Source organism: Balaenoptera musculus, chromosome X (genome assembly GCF_009873245.2).
Source record: "Balaenoptera musculus isolate JJ_BM4_2016_0621 chromosome X, mBalMus1.pri.v3, whole genome shotgun sequence".
NCBI lineage: Eukaryota > Metazoa > Chordata > Mammalia > Artiodactyla > Balaenopteridae > Balaenoptera > Balaenoptera musculus.
The window spans coordinates 114,049,870-114,070,635 of NC_045806.1; the positions used below are offsets into that span (position 1 = coordinate 114,049,870).

The window sequence follows — 20,766 nt, forward strand, 5'->3', positions numbered from 1 at the left end:
ACAAGTCTCCAGTTGGAGAACTGGCGTTTTCCAGTCAAGACTCTGGGGTCTCTAAGGAACAGCACAAAACTCACTCCACATCCCATGATCCTGCCCTCCCTCTGTCCTGGAATTTCACTCAAGTCAGGTGTTCTCTCCCCTCTAAGGGAGGAAAGTGGAGTAACAGTCAACATTTAATGAGTTTGCTCATGTGTGTGGCACTCAATTAGGCACTTAAATAGGTTATTTCCCGAGAAAACCTTAAGACAAACGTTAGCAAAGTGAAGTAACCAGCCAGCAATTGGCAAAGCCAAGATCTGAACCCAGATCGGGTGCCAAAAGCCCTTGTTCTTTCCACCACACACTGTGCTCAAAACTGGAATTTGGGCATCACAGGTTTGAGTGTTAACAGACAACACAGCACATCTTCAATCTCACTCGGCAAGTACAGTAAAATCTCATCAATTCAAATTCCGTGAACTCTAAATCTATGATAAAATGGAAGGAGACGACGCTCAAAGTTCACCCTTAAAGGTTACTGAGGGAACGTGATGCATAAATGAGACTGCGTGGAGACGTTCAAGTACTTAGGAAGGTAAACTCTTTCCTTTGACTTAGCACATTATTAACATGAACGTAATGGTTGCTGATTAAAATAAATGCCGTTTATCATTAAAACATCTTAGCAGGACTTCTGGCTAGAAGAACTTTGCTAGCAGTTAGTTGGAGTACCTTAATACTGTCAAACAAAGCTGCACACCTCTTAAGTCAAACTCCGTTCATTGGGATGGGTCTCCCTCCATAACAAGAAACCAGAATTAGTGAGGTTTGACTGTACTTCAAACCCTATAAATACAGACTATCCAAAGGCTAAGGGCATGCTCACCACTTCTTGTTAAGTCCTCAGCAGGCAGGATTTGACAAGAGACTCAATGATCCCTGGACAGGACAGACGGACTACTTACGGAATGAGCGCTACAAGATGACGACGATGTTTTGGATAACGAACTGCAAGAGGCGGGTCCTCTGATCAGCCTGTACAGATGCTCTAGCCAGTCCTGGAAGTCCTGGTTGTTGCCGCAGTGGACCACAATTCTCTCTACCATGTTACCTGCATCACCCGATTAGGAGCATTTGGAAACAGAAGGCAAGGAGGAGCTTGAGCTTGCCTCATTCATAAACACACTTCATTGCAGCTAGGACTTGGGTGTCTATTTTCAGGCGTTTTCATACCTATGAGCTAACCCTGTTGAAACCTGTCTATCAGGAACAGATAAGCTCTGATGATAAAGACAAGACATAAATGCCCATATCGGATTTATAAAACCATCCTGGATTTCTACCGCTTACAGAATCTTGGAAGGAGTATAAAACTTCACTCTAAACAAACTCACAATCTAAAAATGTAAGCACAGGGTCCAGCCAGTTCATAGTCTAAAATGAGAATATTGTATTGCTTTACTCAATATCAAAGATGAAGCAAGATCCAACTAAGACTGGTTCCAATCTCTGGGCCAACACCAAATCTCGGGCTCCCTATTGGGAAAGAAGGGGGTAAAGCCTGCGGCCAGCATCCCAGTGTTAGCCATCGTGTCGTGTCAGTGCAAAAAGTGCAACCATCAGGTGGATATCACACAGGTTTGGCAGAAGGGACAAGAGGCCAAAATGTCACGGAGCATTATGGAGGTGTGGCATTTTGCTCAATTTGTGAACAAAGTTTCATGGCTTTTCAGCACTTTTTAAAAACACGCCCGAATCTTGCTAATTCATAGGCTGGTGATAAAATGGCTGATAAAAGTCCACATCTTTGGCTCCTCTGCCACCAGGGAACAGATGACAGAAGAGAGAGAAAATTACATTTACATCGGTCCATTTTGTTATTTCTTAGCTCTAACAAGTAGCTCTTATGCAAGAGAAGACTGAAACCAATGGCGAAGCCGAGGCTTTTGAATGACCAGGAGGTTTCCCTGCTATCGCTGTAGCCTAATTAAGCCAGAAAATGGAATATGCTTTGCCATGCCCATGTAAAACTTGCTCATGGACTATAGAACAGAAAATAATAGCACTTATTTATTTAAACCCCATTGCATTTCAAAAAGAATTTGAAGTAGCTACATGAAGAAGAGAAAATTACCTACCAGTGATTTCAAGTGTGTAGTCATTCCCTTCAATTTCATCTAATCTAGTCACCACCATTCCTGCTATTGGTATTTTTCCCTACCAGAAAAAGAACATCCCCATTAATTCTGTGGTTATACATGTCTCTGCTTATTTATTAGATTTTCTGACCCTCTGAGGAATCACTGGTGAATTATGGAGAGACATATTTCTTTGGTCTGTCAATAGATAATATGTTTCCCGACTTTAAATTTTAATCAGACAAGAAAGCAAGGGGAAAATGTGGGTTGTGTTTTGCTAACACACCCTAAACCATAAGGTCAGGATTTAATCACAGTTTACTTTTCTAACGCATTTTTCTGAGAATCAGAAAACAAAGTAGAAACTCGAATTTCATGAAAATTAGTAATTGCTAGGCCAAGATAGGATAGGCAACAGTAACTTATAATACTCCACGTTTTGGGAGCAGACTAAAGGAAGTTGAATTTCCTAAGGAGCTGAATGACTTCCAGCTCAGAAACTTGAGTCATGTGATGTGACTGTAATAAGACAACCATAGGGGCAAGTCTCAACTTTATATTTTCTCAGCAATAATGATATGATATGGGCCTGGAAAATGCTGTTGCTAATTCATCTAGTTGCAGACTTCAATTTCTATTTACACATTCATAACCTAGCTTATAACCAGAGCAGTGGACATTCAGGATAAACTCATTATGCTAACACATACGCCTCTGAGAGAAGGAACATCTGCTCTTATAAACTGTTTAATTACATGAAGGGTCAGACAGAACATTCTGTCTTTTCTGGCTGGAGCTTTTAATGCCGGAGTGGAAATATTGCATCTGGATGGAAACCTGTTTTCATTACGGGTCTTGCTATTTGCTTTATATGAAATCTACTAACCTGATAGATAAAGCCACTCATCCGAGGACTTGCAGATAACATTATCAAGACACTTGAAAATAACATGAGGTACCGCTCTTCTTTTTCCTGAAGTGGAAGGAAAAAGATTAAATGAAAAATATAAATTGCACATTTTGTTTATTAAGAATTTCTGGAATCATTTTTGTAACATAGATCTTATATAAGGCAATGAAACACAGTGATTTTTTTTAAAAAAGGATACCCAACTTAAAAGTACAAAACGCATTTAATTTTACTTTGAAAATGGATATAGGCCCCCAGTTTATCTGTGTCCTTCCTATACATAAGAGTTAAATACAAACAACCATGCTTGTTTCCCAAGCATGTAAGCCTGAAAAGTCACGCAGTTAATGCCTTCCTGCCCAAGTTGCAACCAGAGCACAATGTAAGTCTCAGTGTTCCCAAAGTGGAAATGATTTTACTTTGAAAAGTGGCCCAATAAAGGGGTTTTCGGGTGATAGGGAATTTATTATGCCCTAACATGTATGGTAAACTCTTCCTAAAATTACCGTTAATCAATAACTACACAATAATTATTATACCCATATAAAACAAAGAAGGAAACCCTTTTTAAAACGGCACTAAAGGAAATTTTACACACGAAGGCTTCTCTGAACCCCTTAAACAGATATGCAATGAGTAGATGCCAAAGATTGCGCTGGGCTCGCGCGTCCAGCCATCTCAGCTACAATTATCCTCATGCCTGGCTCCGTCTCCTTTCTCCCGCTTGAGAAGAGCAACCTTTCAAGGCTAATTTTTCTAACAAGTGTTCTGCGTTCTCTCACATCTTTCTCTTGCTTGGTCTCATCTCCTGCTCTTGCTTCCAGCTGCCTCTCCTGTCTAACTGGCTCTTTCTGCTGCCTTTAGCATATGCACATCTCCTGTCCGTTTCATAAGCTTTCACTTGCCCCTGTGGCTCCTTAGACATAACACCCTATTTCTTGACATTTTATTGCCAAATTACTTGCTGCCTTCGTTTTCTCCCCATTGATCCCTCTCTAACTGCACCCCTGCTGCTCTCTCAAAGTCTTCAATCACTGCCTTCTAGAGAAATCCAACGGCTTCTTCCCGGTCTCCATACTCTTTGACCTCTGACCCTTCCGCAGCACTCAGCAGGCTGACCATTTTCAAATGCTCCTCCTAGAATTTCCATGACACACCACACTCCCCTGATTCTCCTCTATCTTCTGCTTTGTCTTTGTTTCTTTTTTTAATCTTTTGGCCTCGTCGCGCAGCATGTGGGATCTTAGTTCCCCGACCAGGGATCGAACCCCAGCCTCCTGCACTGGAAGTGCGCAGTCTTAACCACTGGACCGCCAGGGAAGTCCCTGCTTCGTCTTCTTTTTCCGGCACTGATTCGTCCTTGCTTTACCCAAGAGGTTTATCCCAAAGGTATGAAAGACTGTTAGAGTCGCTGCATTAACCTTCCCCAGGGTATCTGCATTTTAAATGAGATTGCTTTTTTTTCCAATTTTTTAATTGAAGTATAGTTGATTTACAATGTTGCAAGTGTACAGCAAAGTGATTCAGATACATATTCTTTTGCAGATTCTTTTCATTTTAGGTTATTACAAGATATTGAATATAGTTCCCTGTGCTATATAGTAGGTTCTTGTTGTTTATCTATTTTATGTATAGTTGTTTGAATCTGTTAATCCCAAACTCCTAATTTATCCCTCCCCGCTTTCTCCTTTGGTAACCACATTAACCCACAGTAATGAATCTCTGACAGAGACCTGTCAGGGAGTAGAGGAAGATGTCTGGGGAGGGAGAAGACGATTGTAATACCCCATAAATCACACCAGGTGATGTAATCAACCTTCTTCCCCTACCCCGCTCCCTTCCTAAAAGACATAATCCATCTTCAGGCTTCCGTGCTTCTCTCTGGATATTTACTTCCCAAGAAGGCACATCTGTCAGGGGCATGTAAACCTCTGCCTCTAACTCTGACCTCCTACCCACATTTCTATACCGTTTCAACAGCTGCCTACAAGTCATCTCCTCCTGGATACCCACCATCACTTGAAATTTACCAGGTCTGCAATGACATCCGTCATCTCCTCTAGCCTCTGGCTCACCACTTCCTATAGGCTTTCCCTTCTAAACAGGTCTCATATTTGCCCCTTAAGTTTCATTCTCTCTGCCACCACCTTCCTGGGGGGGGGTACTTACCACTTTCCAACCCAGCTGGCCTGTCTCTAGCCCCATCCCCTCCAGTTTAGCTGACATATACAGCTGCCAGGTTGTCAGAAACACCCCTTTCGTTTCACCCCTGTTTCTCTACTACTCAGGCCTCGCATGGTTTCCTGCTGCGTCCAGCTGAACTATCCTTGCCTGACATCCGAGGTTCTTCACAACCTGCCTCTCTCAAACCCAATGAATTCGCTCTTTCACTCTGCCCAGGATGCTTCGTCTGCTCCTAATAAACTGGCTGCCTCAGTGCGCTGAAGAAAAAAGGCCACATTCCTGCTCTCTCCTGAGATAAGAATGACCTCTCCCTTACAAAATCTTCCCCCTCTCTCTTCACTGCCCCCTCCTCAAGTCCTATCTGCATACAGTCTTTTCTTGGTCTCTCCCTTCTCTGAACTTCTATGGAATCTATCGTAGGGATGGCATGATGTGGCATTGACTATTTTGGTTCGTTTTTTAGTTGCAGCTTGGGTTTTAATCTGTCTCCAATGAGTTCTTTGAAGGCAGAGATCATGGCTGTCCCTGGTGATGGAACTCTGCTTGGTGCTGTGGGCTGGGCAAAGAACAGGTGCTCAGTTTCTGATGCGAAAAGTTTGCGCATTTGACCTTGAAGGAAGAAGAAATAAAGGAAGAAATATACAAAAGACGGAAGAAAGGGTGTTGAGATTTGAAACCTCTTACCTCACATGTTCCATACTGCACCATTACTTGTGACATAAAGATCACATTTCCCAAGGTTTTAATATCCTCCCCTTCCCATGCCTGAATAGGTTCCGAAAGTATCTGCAACTCCAGCTGTTTTCTCTTTCTGAGATCTTGGCACTGCCCCTACAGAACCAAAGCAGAACATACTGAAATAGGAATTCTTCTGAAACAGACCTAAAACAAGGCTAAAGTAAGAAGTGGCTCTTGTCTATCAGATTTCCGCTGAGTCCCTATTCCTCATCACGAGTCCCATCACCAGGTCCGTTCGGGACAGACGGAAAGATCCACTACCTTAAATCTCTAGCCTTCAGCCCCTAAACATTTTGTAAGGAAGAGCCACTTCTCATTCTGCAAAACATCAAGATAAAGTGGTAGAAGGGGGTTGCCTCTCCCTCCCCACAAGGAGTAGGGGAAGACAAGTAGCAGAATCACATCCAACAGGACCAGTAGGCTCAGATCTGGTGCTTGGTGTCCCTGCTCGCTCCAGCTCCTCTCCATCTTGTCTACCTTTGCATAAATCGTGCTTTGTTACAAAGCAATTTTATTTTTCTAACTCAGTTTCCAACCAAGTGACATCTTAATTTACAAAATGACTCCAAGAGTTATCGAAAAAGAGAAAAAGTAAACTCCTTATGCCACACTGAATCAAACTGATCTTATAATGAAACATATGCACTGCCCTATACTTTGTTTTGGGACCAGTAGTAGATTGCTATGAAAAAGTACTAAGTTAATTTTTATCCCTAAAAGGATTGGAAAAAGAGATACAACTGAATTTCACAAATACAAACTGGAAATACAAGCCAAGAAATAATATGTGAGGTATGACTACTATATATTTGTATACAGTATATACTATGTACATATATATCTCACTGCTTCAGAAAATGTGAGGTTATCTTAAAATAATTTAACAGTATTCACTCCAAATCGAATATGAAAATAAGCATATGGTTAGTTATGTTCCTGTTTCCAAATGACTATCATAGTGTTTTGGGGCGTGTTTTCTATAAAATCTCTGCTGCCCCTTTTAAATATTTATTTATTTATTTATTTTTGGCTGTGTTGGGTCTTCGTTTCTGTGCGAGGGCTTTCTCTAGTTGCGGCAAGTGGGGGCCACTCTTCATCGCGGTGCGCGGGCCTCTCACTATCGCGGCCTCTCTCATTGCGGAGCACAGGCTCCAGACGCGCAGGCTCAGTAATTGTGGCTCACGGGCCCAGCCGCTCCGCGGCATGTGGGATCCTCCCAGACCAGGGCTCGAACCCGTGTGCCCTGCATTGGCAGGCAGACTCCCAACCGCTGCGCCACCAGGGAAGCCCTGCTGCCCCTTTTAGGTAAATGGAAACTTGAGGAAATAAATTCATTGTACACATATTTTTGAGGCCTAGAATGGGAATAAGTATACTATAAGCATCAAAGCAAGTTTTACAACATGTAAAATGATTAGAATGAAATATCATTTTTCAAATGAGACATTTTATACTCAGTTTACATAGGAAAAAAGAGAAGGGACACAAATAATTATAAATGCCATGGGTTTCAGCGGGCTGTTCCATTAGGCTGAACCATGTCAAACTGCCAATATTCCACCATTTTTTACCTACAACAGCAATTTTAACCTGATACCTTACACTCTGGTCTTCAACTTGCTGTTTAACTGTGGACACGTCAGGTACAGATCTTTTGACAGCAATAAAAACGAGGTGATGGTGAATGTTGCATCACAACCTTACAGCAAGAATCAATAACTGAGCGGTGATCCCCATCACTTGGAGTACTACAGAAATGTCTAAAATTAAGCTCGACTTAATCAATCACCCCAAATAACGTTTTCTTTCCTCCTAAAATGCCACCAAGCAGTTTTACATCAGTGGGTTCAAGAGGACATTAAGCCATTGTGCTCGAGATTCAAGATAAAAGGTAACTTTGATAGCACTCTATATACAGCAATTGTATTTTAGTCGGGTTTCTTTTTCCTTTTAGATTTGATGAAGGATTTCTTTTTCATATGCAAAGAATAGACTCACACCTTTCGGCCTAAGTAGATGAATCCGGTATTGATGCCAATCAGTGAAGGACGAGTTGCACAGACATAAGGTGAGTAACACGGGGGTAAAGACAAAGAGACAAAAGGAAACCCCCCACCTACACAGCCATGCTTAATGTGGCAGAGACTTCAAATGTGAGTGCTTTACGCCCTCAGCCTGGCAACCTTTCACAGGTAAGCATGATGTTTGGAAAACAACATTAAATGAAACAATCACTGCGATACGGTCACTAGAGCTTATTGTTTCCACTCTAGAGACCTTTGCAGAAGGAAAGAAACATTACACACAAGTCACTCTTTTAGGAACAAAGCATACAAAATGGAGAATTATAATTTTAGAGCATCACCTACCATGAGAGTTTTGAATGCTATGATTGCTTTCAGAATATCCTGGTGATCTGGATGCGTATCCTATTAAAGGAATACATTTTAAAACAATATTAAAGGAGAACAGAGCAGTGATTGCAGGGGTTAGGGGTGGGAGGAGGGTGTGGCTGCAAAGAGATCCAAAGAGGACATTTTGAGGGATGATGGAATTGTTCTGTATCGAGACATTAGTGGTGGCAACTCGAATCTACACACATGTTAAAAGTCATAGACCTGTACCCCAAAAGAAAAAAGTCAGTTTTACCGTATGCTAACTTGAAGATTAAAAAATCAAACAGCATTTGAGCATTTGGAATCTCAGCACCTCTAATGATTAGGTGATGAAGAAATTAAGATGGCTGGGAACACATTATATATTTGGTAACAACATACTAGGTACAGTTATCGAGGCAAGAGCTCCCATTTGCCTTTCTGCTGTTACACCATGGATAATAAATAATAATTATGTGGGGGGGGCATCATTAGGTCATGTTGTTAGTAAATGACAAGAGGTAGGGAATTGCAGAAATAGAGTGGTGGTTAGAGAGAAATCAATCCAATCTCATTTCCTACACCGCCTCCATTTTCTTTCAGCAGACTCAACATGGCAGACGGAAAAACATTCCAGGTCTCATACCATGTGCTCCATCTTAAGCAAGCTGATTATATTTGGTCTGCAATTCCACGGTACTCACAACCCTGAAAAGTGAACAGGTTCAAAAATGGCTTTGAGGAATCCACATCTGCGTAACTGTTTATGAAGGGAAAGTAGGGCTCCTTGCGGGAGATGCCCAGCTAACCTCTGGAATTCAGCTGCAGTAACAGGAAGACAAAATCTGCTGTTCAATCAGCTTTGGGTGATAAAATACAGAGCTGAGTAGACTAAGGGTCTGACCCAAGCCAAGAACAGCATTGCTTATGAAAAGAAAGGTGGTACTCCTTTATAAATGTATCCTTCTGCAAATCGGCTGATCATTGAGAGGTTCAAGTTCTACTCTGCCATGAGCCAGCAGCTGTACTCAATGATCAGAAAGCTGGATAAAGTATCTCACCAGATGGTGAACTTGTACTCAGGGTACGTATTATCTGATGGTGGGAAACGAAAGGCAGCCAAAGGCAGGTGACCACCAGCACGTGGAGCAGGATGGAAACGGGCTCTGAGACAAGAAGGGCCAAGACAGAGGATCCAGGCAGTAGGAGCTCCTGGGATTTTATTTCCTCAAATGAAGTGTCTATTTGCACTTCAGCACTGAGCAGTTACAGAAACCGGGGCCACTCGTTTCTGGATTTTTGTGATAAACAAGGAGGGGCAAACCTCAAACGGTTCAGTGAACAGGTTTAGCTTTTGGAAAGCCATCCAGAGGTCAACACCGTCCTGGGCCCTAACTGAAATTTCATTCCGGCAGGCCAAAGAACTTGAGAATGTGCTTTCGCTCAGAGTACACGTTTTCAATCCTTACAAATGCTGACAAGACCGGCAGCGTGCAACCTTTTTCTTTAAAGATAATCAAACCCTTTCAAACCTCAAAACCTTTCCCCAGACACAGGAAGAACAAGTAGGGTAAATGCAGCTTCACCCCTCGGGCCCTCCTCACCCACCCCCATCCCCTATGCTCCATCACACAAGAACGGCTCAAGAAGCTACCCCTGCTGATTGTCTTTTAATAAAGAGGATTTGGGCTCTTGAGGCAAAAATATTCAATTCTCAGGCCTCATTGCAAATCTGAATATTTAGAAAAAGTGATAGCTATGCTACAGCTGTTGCAAGTAAACTGTATATTTATAAACAAAAATGTGAGGGGGCGCTGATGGAGACGTATGGCTGCATAAAGAGAGAAACTGAGAGTGGACCCATTTATTCATCTTTAAAGAAATACCAGAATCTTCCATTGTAATCCAGAGTCAGAAAGCTGAATGACCACAGTGCTCTAGGGATAAACATTCCTGTCTATAATGAAAAATGTTCTGTACATTTTCTGATGCTGTTTTGCTTTGTTTAGCTCCCACAAGAAAGCTGGTTCATATATCAGAGCAACAGAAGATTTCTTGGTGGAAGATTTCTCTGTAGAACCACCATCTACAGATGAGAGGGCAGAAGAAAACCTAAGTCAACCAGTGAGCAGAGACTTGAGGAAGCAACAGGACGGGGGCTGGGAGAAGAGAGGGGAGGGAGAATGATCATGAATATTTAATAGTAAAGTATGGGTATCTTTCAGTTATTAGATGAATAAGTCCTGGGGATCTAATGTACAGCATGGTGACTATAGTTGATAATACTGTATTGTATGCTTCAAAGTTGCTTAAAAAAAAAAAAGAAAAGAAAAGATCTTGAAAGTTCTCACTAAAAAAAAAAAAGGTAGGTATGTGAGGTGGTGGATGTATTAATTAACGTGATTGTGGTCATGATTTTACAATGTACGTGTATATTAAATCATCACATTGTACACCTTTAAAAAAATCACGTTGTACAACCTAAATATATACAATTTTTATTGGCCAATCATACCTCAATAAAGCTGGAAAAAATAAGTAAAAATAAGTTTAAAAAAGTCTTCAGAGGGGGAAAAAAAAAAAAAATGTCCCCATCTTATTTTGCTGCATAAAGAGGAAAACTAAAAGCCCGGGAAGAGGGAAGACTGGATCAAGTAAATTTTGAAACCCAGGTTTTTTCTGAATTCCTCAGTAAGGCTAGTTTGGGGGCGGTACTGTCTGCTTCCTCCAGAGCAGAGGCTCACCCTTTGTACAGGAGCTTAAAATAGCTCGCCTTCCCTTACCTCCATATGCCGTTCCAACTCTTGCAAGAGAGTAACATACTTTTCCAGTCGCATGAAAGGTTTGCTGAGACTTGTTGTTAAAATGAGGATACCTGGGCTAGATGCACCTTGACTTTCCATAAATCGTTCCAGATCATCACTGGCAAAAGAACGAATATAGTTTTGTTACTGCTTAATATTCCATGTAAAGAGTTACCATCTGAACATGATTTTCCTGCATTTCACAGCATAGAAAACCAAATAAATTTTGTATCACCAACACAAATGCTGCCCAACGTACTTCAACTCAATTCAACCAGCATGGCGCACAGCACTGGGCTACAGCGGTGAACCAGGCACTTATGATCTCTGGCTTTATTTTCTCATCCAACAATTATTTATTGAGCATCTACTAAGTGACAGGCTCTGTTCTCTGTTGGGAATACAGCCGTGAAGAAAACCAAAACCCCTGCCCTTAAGAAGCCTGCACCCAGAGGCATGGGGCATACAATCTATCATATGACCTCAACGTCAGGTTTGAAAAAATCTTTTCTTAGTCACTGCAAACATTCTAGCTATTGGCTGATGAGATGCCAAGGGGAGTAACTCACCAAGTGCTCCCTATCACTGGGTGCTCCCTATCACTGGGACACCCACTTGTAATGTGCCAGAATCAAGTCCTAAATTCAGATAGCAGCATGTTTGCATGACTAATCACTTAGCCTAGGATCTGAAAACAGTTGCAGCAGCCTACCCAAATAACTCGGCTTTAAAAAAAAAAAAAAAGACTGTAGGGAATTCCCTGGCGGTCCAGTGGTTGGGACTCTGAGCTTTCACTGCCGAGGGCCCAGGTTCAATCCCTGGTAGGGGAACTAAGATCTCACAAGCCGCGAGGTGTGGCCAAAAAAAAAAGACTGTATTAATATCTTAGGAAGCATGTTGTGCAAATGTCTAAGTCTAAGCCTGGGTTTTCTCTGCCCTTCATCACCCTCTGGATTGTCTCCTTTCCACCAATAGGATACTGAGTCCTGGGGCTGCAAGATCATTTTAGTTTATATTTCTGCAAAATAGAATTAAAGAAGGAAACCTGCTTTATCTCTTGACCCCTCCCCCTCCTTGCTCACCCATGCATATCTAATCCGTCACAAGCCTTCTTGTGCCTGTTTATTCCTTTCCATTCCCACTGCCACTGACTTGGCTCAGGTCTTCATCTCTCCGGTCTGGTTCACTGCAATAGTCCAATGGACCCCCCAGCTTCCAGGCTTTCTGGCTTCTGAACCACCCTGCAAACCACCACTTTACTCCTGTTGCTTTCCGACTCAGGAACCTCCAATTGCCTGCAAGATCAAGTCTTAACCTTTTGGATTCCCACTGGCCCCACCAATCTTCTCATCCCTCTCCAAGAGGAACCCTCTACTACCAAATGACCTACTTATTCTCCTAGAATACATCTTCGACAGCGGTTCCCAACTGTGGCATGTTACAAAAAGTTGTGCTGTGTTCAAAAAAACTTGCTATCAGTGATAACCTACTAGGGGGTTTGGGGGTGTGGTGGGTTGCAGGTTACCCCTACTATAGATACTCTCCCTCTGCTTGGCTTTTGCGAGCAGGAGAGAAAAAGACATCTTTTCAGCTGCTACACAGCAACCTTGAGTCACGCAGAATCACAGGGATGTCACGGAAGCTAGATCTCATCTGAGTGGTCACATCTAACCATCAATGCTACCTGTTTTATCAGTTTTTGCAGTCTTGCTCCAGAAGCAGCCAAGGGGAGGGAAGTGCCCTGGACTTGAAATCATAAAACAGATTCAGTGACCCTGATCAGTTACCAACCTCAGCTGACTCATTTGTAAAGCAGAGATAAAACCTACTTCCTACTAAAATTGTGAACCTTAAATATTGGGGTTTATAAGACTAAAATCTTTCATGCTAAGATCTCTGCATGCATTTGTTCTTGTTTAATATTCACAACAACATTTCAACACAGGTGTTATCTTCATTTTACAGACGAGAAACATGAGACTCAGAAAGGGTGAGTGAAAGCAAGTAAATAGCTAAGTTAAGGTTCATACCCAGGTCTGTTGGAAATCACTACTGTCTGATGCTTGATGTGGAACACAGCAGTGGCATGGACCATCTCTGAGGTCTAAACCATGAAAAAAAGGAGGGTGGGAGCTGATGAGTTGACTTGAATAATGCAGGGAGAACTTCTAGAAGAAATAGTGTTTTGGACCTAGAGATTATCATACTAAGTGAAGTAAGTCAGACAGAGAAAGACAAATATCATATGATATCACTTACATGTGGAATCTGAAATATGACACAAATGAACTTATTTACAAAACAGAAACAGACTCACAGACATAGAAAACAAACTTATGGTTACCAAAGTGGAAAGGGGGTAGGGAAGGGATAAATTAAGAGTTTGGGATTAACAGATACACACTACTATATATAAACTAGATAAACAACAAGGTCCTACTATATAGCACAGGGAACTATATTCAATATCCTGTAATAAATCATAATGGAAAAGAATATGAAAAAGAATATATATCTATATGTATAACTGAATTACTTTGCTGTATACCTGAAACTAACACAACATTGTAAATCAACTAGATTTCAATAAAAATTTTTTAAAAAGAAATAGTGCTTAATGCAAGCGACTAGGGAAACACAGGTTAACCTGCCTCTGGGTCAGATTTGGCTTAGACTAAAAAATAATCATCACATATAAAATATAATTAGGAAAATAACTCGAAGTTGGAGAGTGCATTTGAGTATGTAATTTTGAGAAAATCACTTTCCTAATTTCTTTTCAATTTGGTAAACAAGTCTTATTTTTTCCTTTCCATGAGTAAATCACTACCTGCATCCTCAACGTTCTACTCTAATTGATACAAGGGTTACAACAATTACAAGCAAATGCTAACGTGTACTTTATTACTTTCCATGCAGCATTCTAACTTCTAGGCTTGTTAAATATTACAAAAGAATTTTTAAAATTTTTTCAATATAACGTGAGATCACTATCAGAATAAAACACTGGCTATTGGGGAAAAAGTAACATTAGACTAGTGCAACAAAAGAACAAAACTGCCTTATAAAGCCACTGCCCATTATGATAAATAGATCCTCAAAGACACATTTTACTTAGCCAAATAAATTTAATGCACAAATTAATATCATACATAAATATAACATGCAAATATATATCGTTATACCAAAACACAATCTGTCTTTCAAATGCAGCTTTTACGTTTTATACAGCCTGTTTGAAGTGCTTTTCAAGTTTAACAGGTTCTGTCTATGTGATGTGATACAATAGAAGCAGTTTTCAATGTATGAATGTTGTTTGAAACTCAACATACCCTTATAGAATGCATGGTGGATGGGGCTCTGGTATATTCTAGGTTGGGCTGGAAAACTGAAGAAAAGTATCATACATTATAATAACACTACAGGGCTTAACCATCTCATATAACAGTGTTTCTGTAGAATCTTTGCATAGATTTCCACTTTGAACGATGGTAACTCTAACTAGAGCAGCTAGAAAAGGACCAGATTTTCCCCCCTCTTCGCCTCACTCTCTCGCCACCAGCCTTTCGTGGGAATCACTGTGGTCTGGAAAGGGGAGGTGAGGCATGAGGAGCTGGGGGGCTGGGCGTGGCCAGTGGAAAATCCCCGGGGTTGCCGCTCACACTGGGTTGGGTGGATCTCACTCAGCCCTTTCTTCACTGATCCAGTCCCAGAAACTAGGCTGCCTGCTTCTTCCCCACCACTTTTTGTTTGTGGTCAGTCTCACTTGCTCCCTTCCCTGGTTCCTCAAAGACAGAACAGAATCTAGTCTCAGAATTTTTCCTATGTGCTTCGTCCCGGAAGCAAGTACACAGCTCTGAGTTTTTCTCAAAGTCTTCGTTGCTGACAACAGTGGTAAACAGAGAGTGAATAAAACTAACAAGAGGAAAAGAACACGTGGTGTTTGTGGTAGTCGCCGCAATAGAGCCGGAAGTGAGGTCCAGATCTGCCTCGGCGCTAACTCTCTCCTCCTCTCCCCCCTCTGTCTTTTCACGCTGCTGGGTTCCTCTCCCTTGTGAAAAGGATGGATGCCACAACGAAGCACGGGAGAGAAGTGGGTATTTTTGTAAGGGTGAAGTTACTCCCAGGAAGAAATAAGAGCCACAATAGCAAGCCAGAAGGGGAGAGAGAGGGGAAATCCCGAAAGACCTCACCCAGGGCCGAGCAAAAGACTGGGGCAGTCATTCAAATATATGTAAATATGGGGAACAAACATATCAAGATTGGGGTCTGCTTATATCTCCAAATTCAGATAATGCATCACTGCACTTTTCACAAGGCACCAACACACAGTCATACAATTTTCAGGCTGCGTCTGGTCTCATTGTCAATCGTCACAAGCATTTCTAGTATGATACTGCTACCTGCCGGCCGAAATGAAGAAGTTCACCTAACTGGCTTGCTCTGACTCAGATTTTCCCGCTTCTAAGCATCTACAGCTTTAGCAGAAATCCACCACTGTCCCTATTTCAGCTGAAATCTTCATATAAAACAGGAGATTTTAATCTGAATTTTCTGAGAATTTCACTCAACTATGCTTTGCCTCTAGTATGTCAGCATAAATTACGACAAGATGCCTAGAAAATAGCTGAGATTATATTAGAAGCACCTCTGAGGATAGCCCCAAGTATTTTAATTTAATTTTCATTCCTTACATGTAAATAAACCATTAAGATAAAAATTCAGTTCTATGGGACTCCAGTGAGTCTTCCATCATTTCAAGGGATATTATAAAATTCTCCAAAAAAATCACTAATCATTTATAAAATAGATAAACAAGGACCTACTGTATAGCACAGGGAACTATATTCAATATCTTGTAATAACTTATAATGGAAAAGAATCTGAAAAAGAATATATATCTATATCTATACAAAGATATATGTACACTGAATCACTTTGCTGTACACCTGAAACATTGTAAATAACTATACTTCAATTAAAAAAAATCACTAACCAAAGTCAAGCAAACAGGGTATAATAATTTCCCCCCAAAGTTGAGAATCTTTCAATTAACTGTGCAACACACTTTAAGTCATAATGTTTGAAGGAATCTCTACTGTTATTTATACTTTAAACTCCTAACATGGGTAAATACAGAGTCAGTAGTATTTTAGCACACAATTACAACAGAAAATTCTCTAAGCACTACAAAAGTCTGCCATCTGAGGTACACCATTTCTTTCTGGTATTTATCCAGAATTGCTGTTCTCAGATCAGAAGAAAAAGAATACATGCTCGTATAAACGGCAAGCTAACATGATGGGATCTCTTTTCATTGGCATTAAGAAATTTACCCTTATCCACACAGGATGTTTACATAGCCATCACAGGGAAAATGCCTCTGAACCATATTTTTCTTTATTGAAGATAAGTAGTGAAGTATGAAAACATTTCTGGAAATAATAAAATCAAATTCAGGACTGAGGTTCCCTCGGGGGAGGGAGGGAGGAGAAGGAAATATTGGAAAGTATACACAGGACTCCAATTGCAGCTATAATTTGATTCTTAAGCTGAATGGTGGGTACGTGGGTGTACTTTATTTTACCTCTGTTCTTTGTATGCTTGAAATATTGCATAATTTTTTTTCTAAAAAACAACGAGAAGCTGGTAGAAGATGAATAAAGCAGACATGGGAGGTGGCAGCAAGTACCTTGTGCTATATGCCGGGTACTTGGTACACATTATTTCATTGAATCCTCACACCAACCCTGCAAGGTAGGTGATTTTATCCTCATTTTACAAGTGAGGAAACTAAGGCTTAAATATTAAGTGAATCACCCTGGGTAACACAGCTTCTAAGTGGCAGAACTGTAAACTGAGACAATATAAAAGTGGGAAAAAGTTTTTAGGCTGACATCAAGGAGTGGCATGAAGGGGATGGTGGCATGAGATGCTACGTGGACCCATCCCCCGGGGAAACAAGCAGAGCTAGTGGAACCTATAAAAACAACCATTTAAAGTCTCTAGAAAGTGTTCCAATGACATCTGGTAAATGAAGAAAACATTTATTCAAGAAAATATTCTAAAACTCAGTAAGAACAGGGAGAGCTTGGTATTTGAGCCATGACCTGCTCTCTCCCTCCTCCCTCCTCCCTCCTCCCTCCTCCCTCCTCCCTCCTCCTGGCTCAGTTTGCCAGAAGGCACTCCAGGCAAGTGTGGACAAGAAGAGAGGGCTCCCTCTGCCCTCAACTCCCAACCCAAGGACACACTATCTCACTAGCGTATCTCAACTGCTTCAGCTCTGAGTTGAAGATGCTGAATGCCTAGTGAATGTGGCTGAGAGGTTGGATGGAGAGGGAGTACGCAGGCTGGAAATACTGGCACCAAATTACCCTCACCCCAGCTCGCTTGTAGGGTAGAGGTTCTGTGCTGGGAAAGGTAAACAGAGAAGACCAGAGGCTACTGCCCTGCCCAGCACCCAGAGTAGTGGCTCAAAGATTTTGCCCAGGGGAGAGGCAGACAGACTATAGGAACAGAGAGCTTTCCTCAAAGGAATTGGTTCTAGTTGAAAAACAGTGTGGGGAAATTCAAGCCTAAGGTCTCTTGCAAAAGCAATGAAGATTTTGGTGGTAAGCAAATGAGAGAAGGCTGGTCCTCTTAATTAAGAACAACAAGCTACACAAGAGGCCAGCTAGGTCAGTAGAGAGAACCAGCAAATTTCAAAGACTGGTCTCAAAAAACTACCCCTAGAATAAGGAGCCCAGAAATAAACCCACAGGGCTACGGTCAATTAATCTTCGACAAAGGAGGCAAGAATATACAATGGAGAAAAGACAGTCTCTTCTATAAGTGGTGTTGGGAAAGCTGGACAGCCACATGTAAATCAATGAAGTCAGAACACTCCCTCACACCCTACAGAAAAATAAACTCAAAATGGCTTAAAGACTTAAATGTAAGACAGGACATCATAAAACTCCTAGAAGAGAACATAGGCAAAACATTCTCTGACATAAATTGTACTAATGTTTCCTTAGGTCAGTCTCCCAAGGCAATAGAAATAAAAGCAAAAATAAACAAATGGGACCTAATCAAACTTTAACCTTTTGCACAGCAAAGGAAACCATCAACAAAATGAAAAGACAACCTACAGAGAAAATATTTGCAAACAATGTGACTGACAAGGGCTTAATTTCCAAAATATACAAACAGCTCATACAACTCAATATCAAAAAAACAAACAACCCAATCCAAAAATGGGCAGAAGACCTAAGTAGACACTTCTCCGAAGAAGACATACAGATGGCCAACAGGCACATGGAAAGATGCTCAACATCACTAATTATTAGAGAAATGCAAATCAAAACTACAATGAGGTATCACCTCACACAAACAGTAAATAAGAATGTTAATAAAACAAATGCTATAAATATATCCTCACTCTCCTCTCTTCTCTCAGTTTCATTAATAGAAAATTATATTAATAATAACGATGGCGGGCTTCCCTGGTGGTGCAGTGGTTGTGAATCCACCTGCCAATGCAGGGGACACGGGTTCGAGCCCTGGTCCGGGAGGATCCCACGTGCCGCGGAGCAACTAAGCCCGTGCGCCACGACTACTGAGCCTGCACTCTAGAGCCTGCGAGCCACAACTACTGAAGCCTGTGAGCCACAACTACTGAAGCCCGTGCGCCTAGAGCCTGTGCTCCGCAACAAGAGAAGCCAGCTCAATGAGAAGCCTGCGCACCACAACAAAGAGTAGCCCCTGCTCTCAGCAACTAGAGAAAACCCACGTGCAGCAGCAAAGACCCAATGCAGCCAAAAATTAAATAAATGAATAAATAAATAAATTTAAAATAATAATAATAATAACGATGGCAATGTATTATTGGGTTCATAACATATAGACATAACGTGTATAACAACAGTAGCACAAAAAGGGAAGTGGAAATAGAGGTATACTAGAAGTAACATTTTTATATCTCACTAGAATTAAGTTACTGTAAACATGAAGCAGATTCAGACAAGTTAAGATATATATATGGAAAGCCTCAAAGCAAACACTAAAAAAATAATTCATGGGGGTGGGAGCAGGGATTGACTGCAATAGGCATAAGGGATCTTCTGTGACAGAAATGTTCTTAAATTGGATTGTGGCGATGGTTGCACAACTCTATACATTTACTAAATGTAAGTTAAACAAATTGGTTAAAAAAGTAAAATAAAATAAAATAATTCAAAAACCCATAAAAGGACATTGGGTTTCAGCTCTGACATCCAAAGAGCTTAGAAGTTATCATTACCATCCTCGCAACAAGAAAAACACTGAACAAACTGAAAATCAATTACTTTTCTTAGATCCACTGAGAATTGAGATCACAGGGAAAACCACCACCCCCAAATCTAGAAAGGCAGGCAAACACAAAGAATTAGAACTGAGATCAACTTCCCTGAGGAGAAGCCACTGGAGCCAGTAACTGGTAGGACCACTCAAATGGGATTTTTCTGTGATCTTCTCCATGAGAACCTGCTTGGGTTCCTGGATGCAAAACCCACAAAAATTTTGGTCTCCCCAATACTGGGTCCCTGGGAGTTTTTAATTGTCAAGCTAGTCCATGCTCATACAGAGTGAAGTAAGTCAGAAAGAGAAAAACAAATACCGTATGCTAACACATATATATGGAATCAAAAAAAAAATGGTTCTGAAGAATGGTCTTGAGGACACGGGGAGGGGAAAGGGTAAGCTGGGACGAAGTGAGAGAGTTGCATTGACATATATACACGACCAAATGTAAAATAGATAGCTAGTGGGAAGCAGCCACATAGCACAGGGAGATCAGCTCGGTGCTTGGTGACCACCTAGAGGGGTGGGATAGGGAGTGTGGGAGGGAGACCCAAGAGGGAGGGGATAGGGGGATAGACATATACGTAGAGCTGATTCACTTTGTCATACAGCAGAAACTAACACACCAGTGTAAAGCAATTATACTCCAATAAAGATGTAAAAAAAAAAAAAACGAATCCGCCTGCCAATGCACGGGACATGGGTTCGAGCCCTGGTCCAGGAAGATCCCACACGCCGCAGAGCAACTAAGCTCGTGCGCCACAACCACTGAGCCTGCGCTCTAGAGCCCGCGAGCCACAACTACTGAGCCCACGTGCTGCAGCTACTGAAGCCCGCAGGCCTAGAGCCCGGGCTCCGCAACAAGAGAAGCCACCGCAATGAGAAGCCCGCGCATCGCAACAAAGAGTAGCCCCTGCTCGCCTCAACTACAGAAAGCCCACGCGTAGCAATGAAGACCCAAAGCAGACAAAAAAAAAACAACTCACAAACAAACAATGATGCCACAACTAAGACGTGGCACAGCCAAAATAAACAAACAAATAAATATTTTTAAAAAGTGATAGAACTGCAAAGGGAAATAGATAGATCCAGTATTGTGATCCATCCGTCTATCAGTAATCAAGAAATCCAGCAGGTCGAAAATTAGTAACGATGTAGTTGAACTGAACATTATCAATTCTGTGACATAAAACACAATGTAACAAATTTATAAGAATAGAAATCAACAAATGGTGCTGGGACAATTGGATATACACATGCAAAAGAATGAAGTTGGACCCCTACTGCATATCATATGTAAAAATTAACTCAAGAAG

The 20,766-nt window shown here is 41.4% G+C and overlaps 1 protein-coding gene across 5 annotated transcripts in view; it reads right to left on the reverse strand.

The window, feature by feature from the left end:
- The window catches only part of ARHGEF6 (Rac/Cdc42 guanine nucleotide exchange factor 6), a 103,755-nt gene that overhangs the window by 11,979 nt on the left and 71,010 nt on the right, over nt 1–20,766 (reverse strand). For all 5 annotated transcript variants that reach the window (XM_036840031.1, XM_036840030.1, XM_036840029.1 and 2 more), the window contains 6 exons: nt 11,108–11,246; nt 8,319–8,378; nt 5,896–6,042; nt 3,004–3,090; nt 2,118–2,196; nt 945–1,090 (listed from right to left, as the gene is read on the reverse strand). In XM_036840031.1, coding sequence (XP_036695926.1) covers nt 945–1,090; nt 2,118–2,196; nt 3,004–3,090; nt 5,896–6,042; nt 8,319–8,378; nt 11,108–11,246 — 658 coding nt within the window. The remainder of the gene's footprint in view (nt 1–944; nt 1,091–2,117; nt 2,197–3,003; nt 3,091–5,895; nt 6,043–8,318; nt 8,379–11,107; nt 11,247–20,766) is intronic.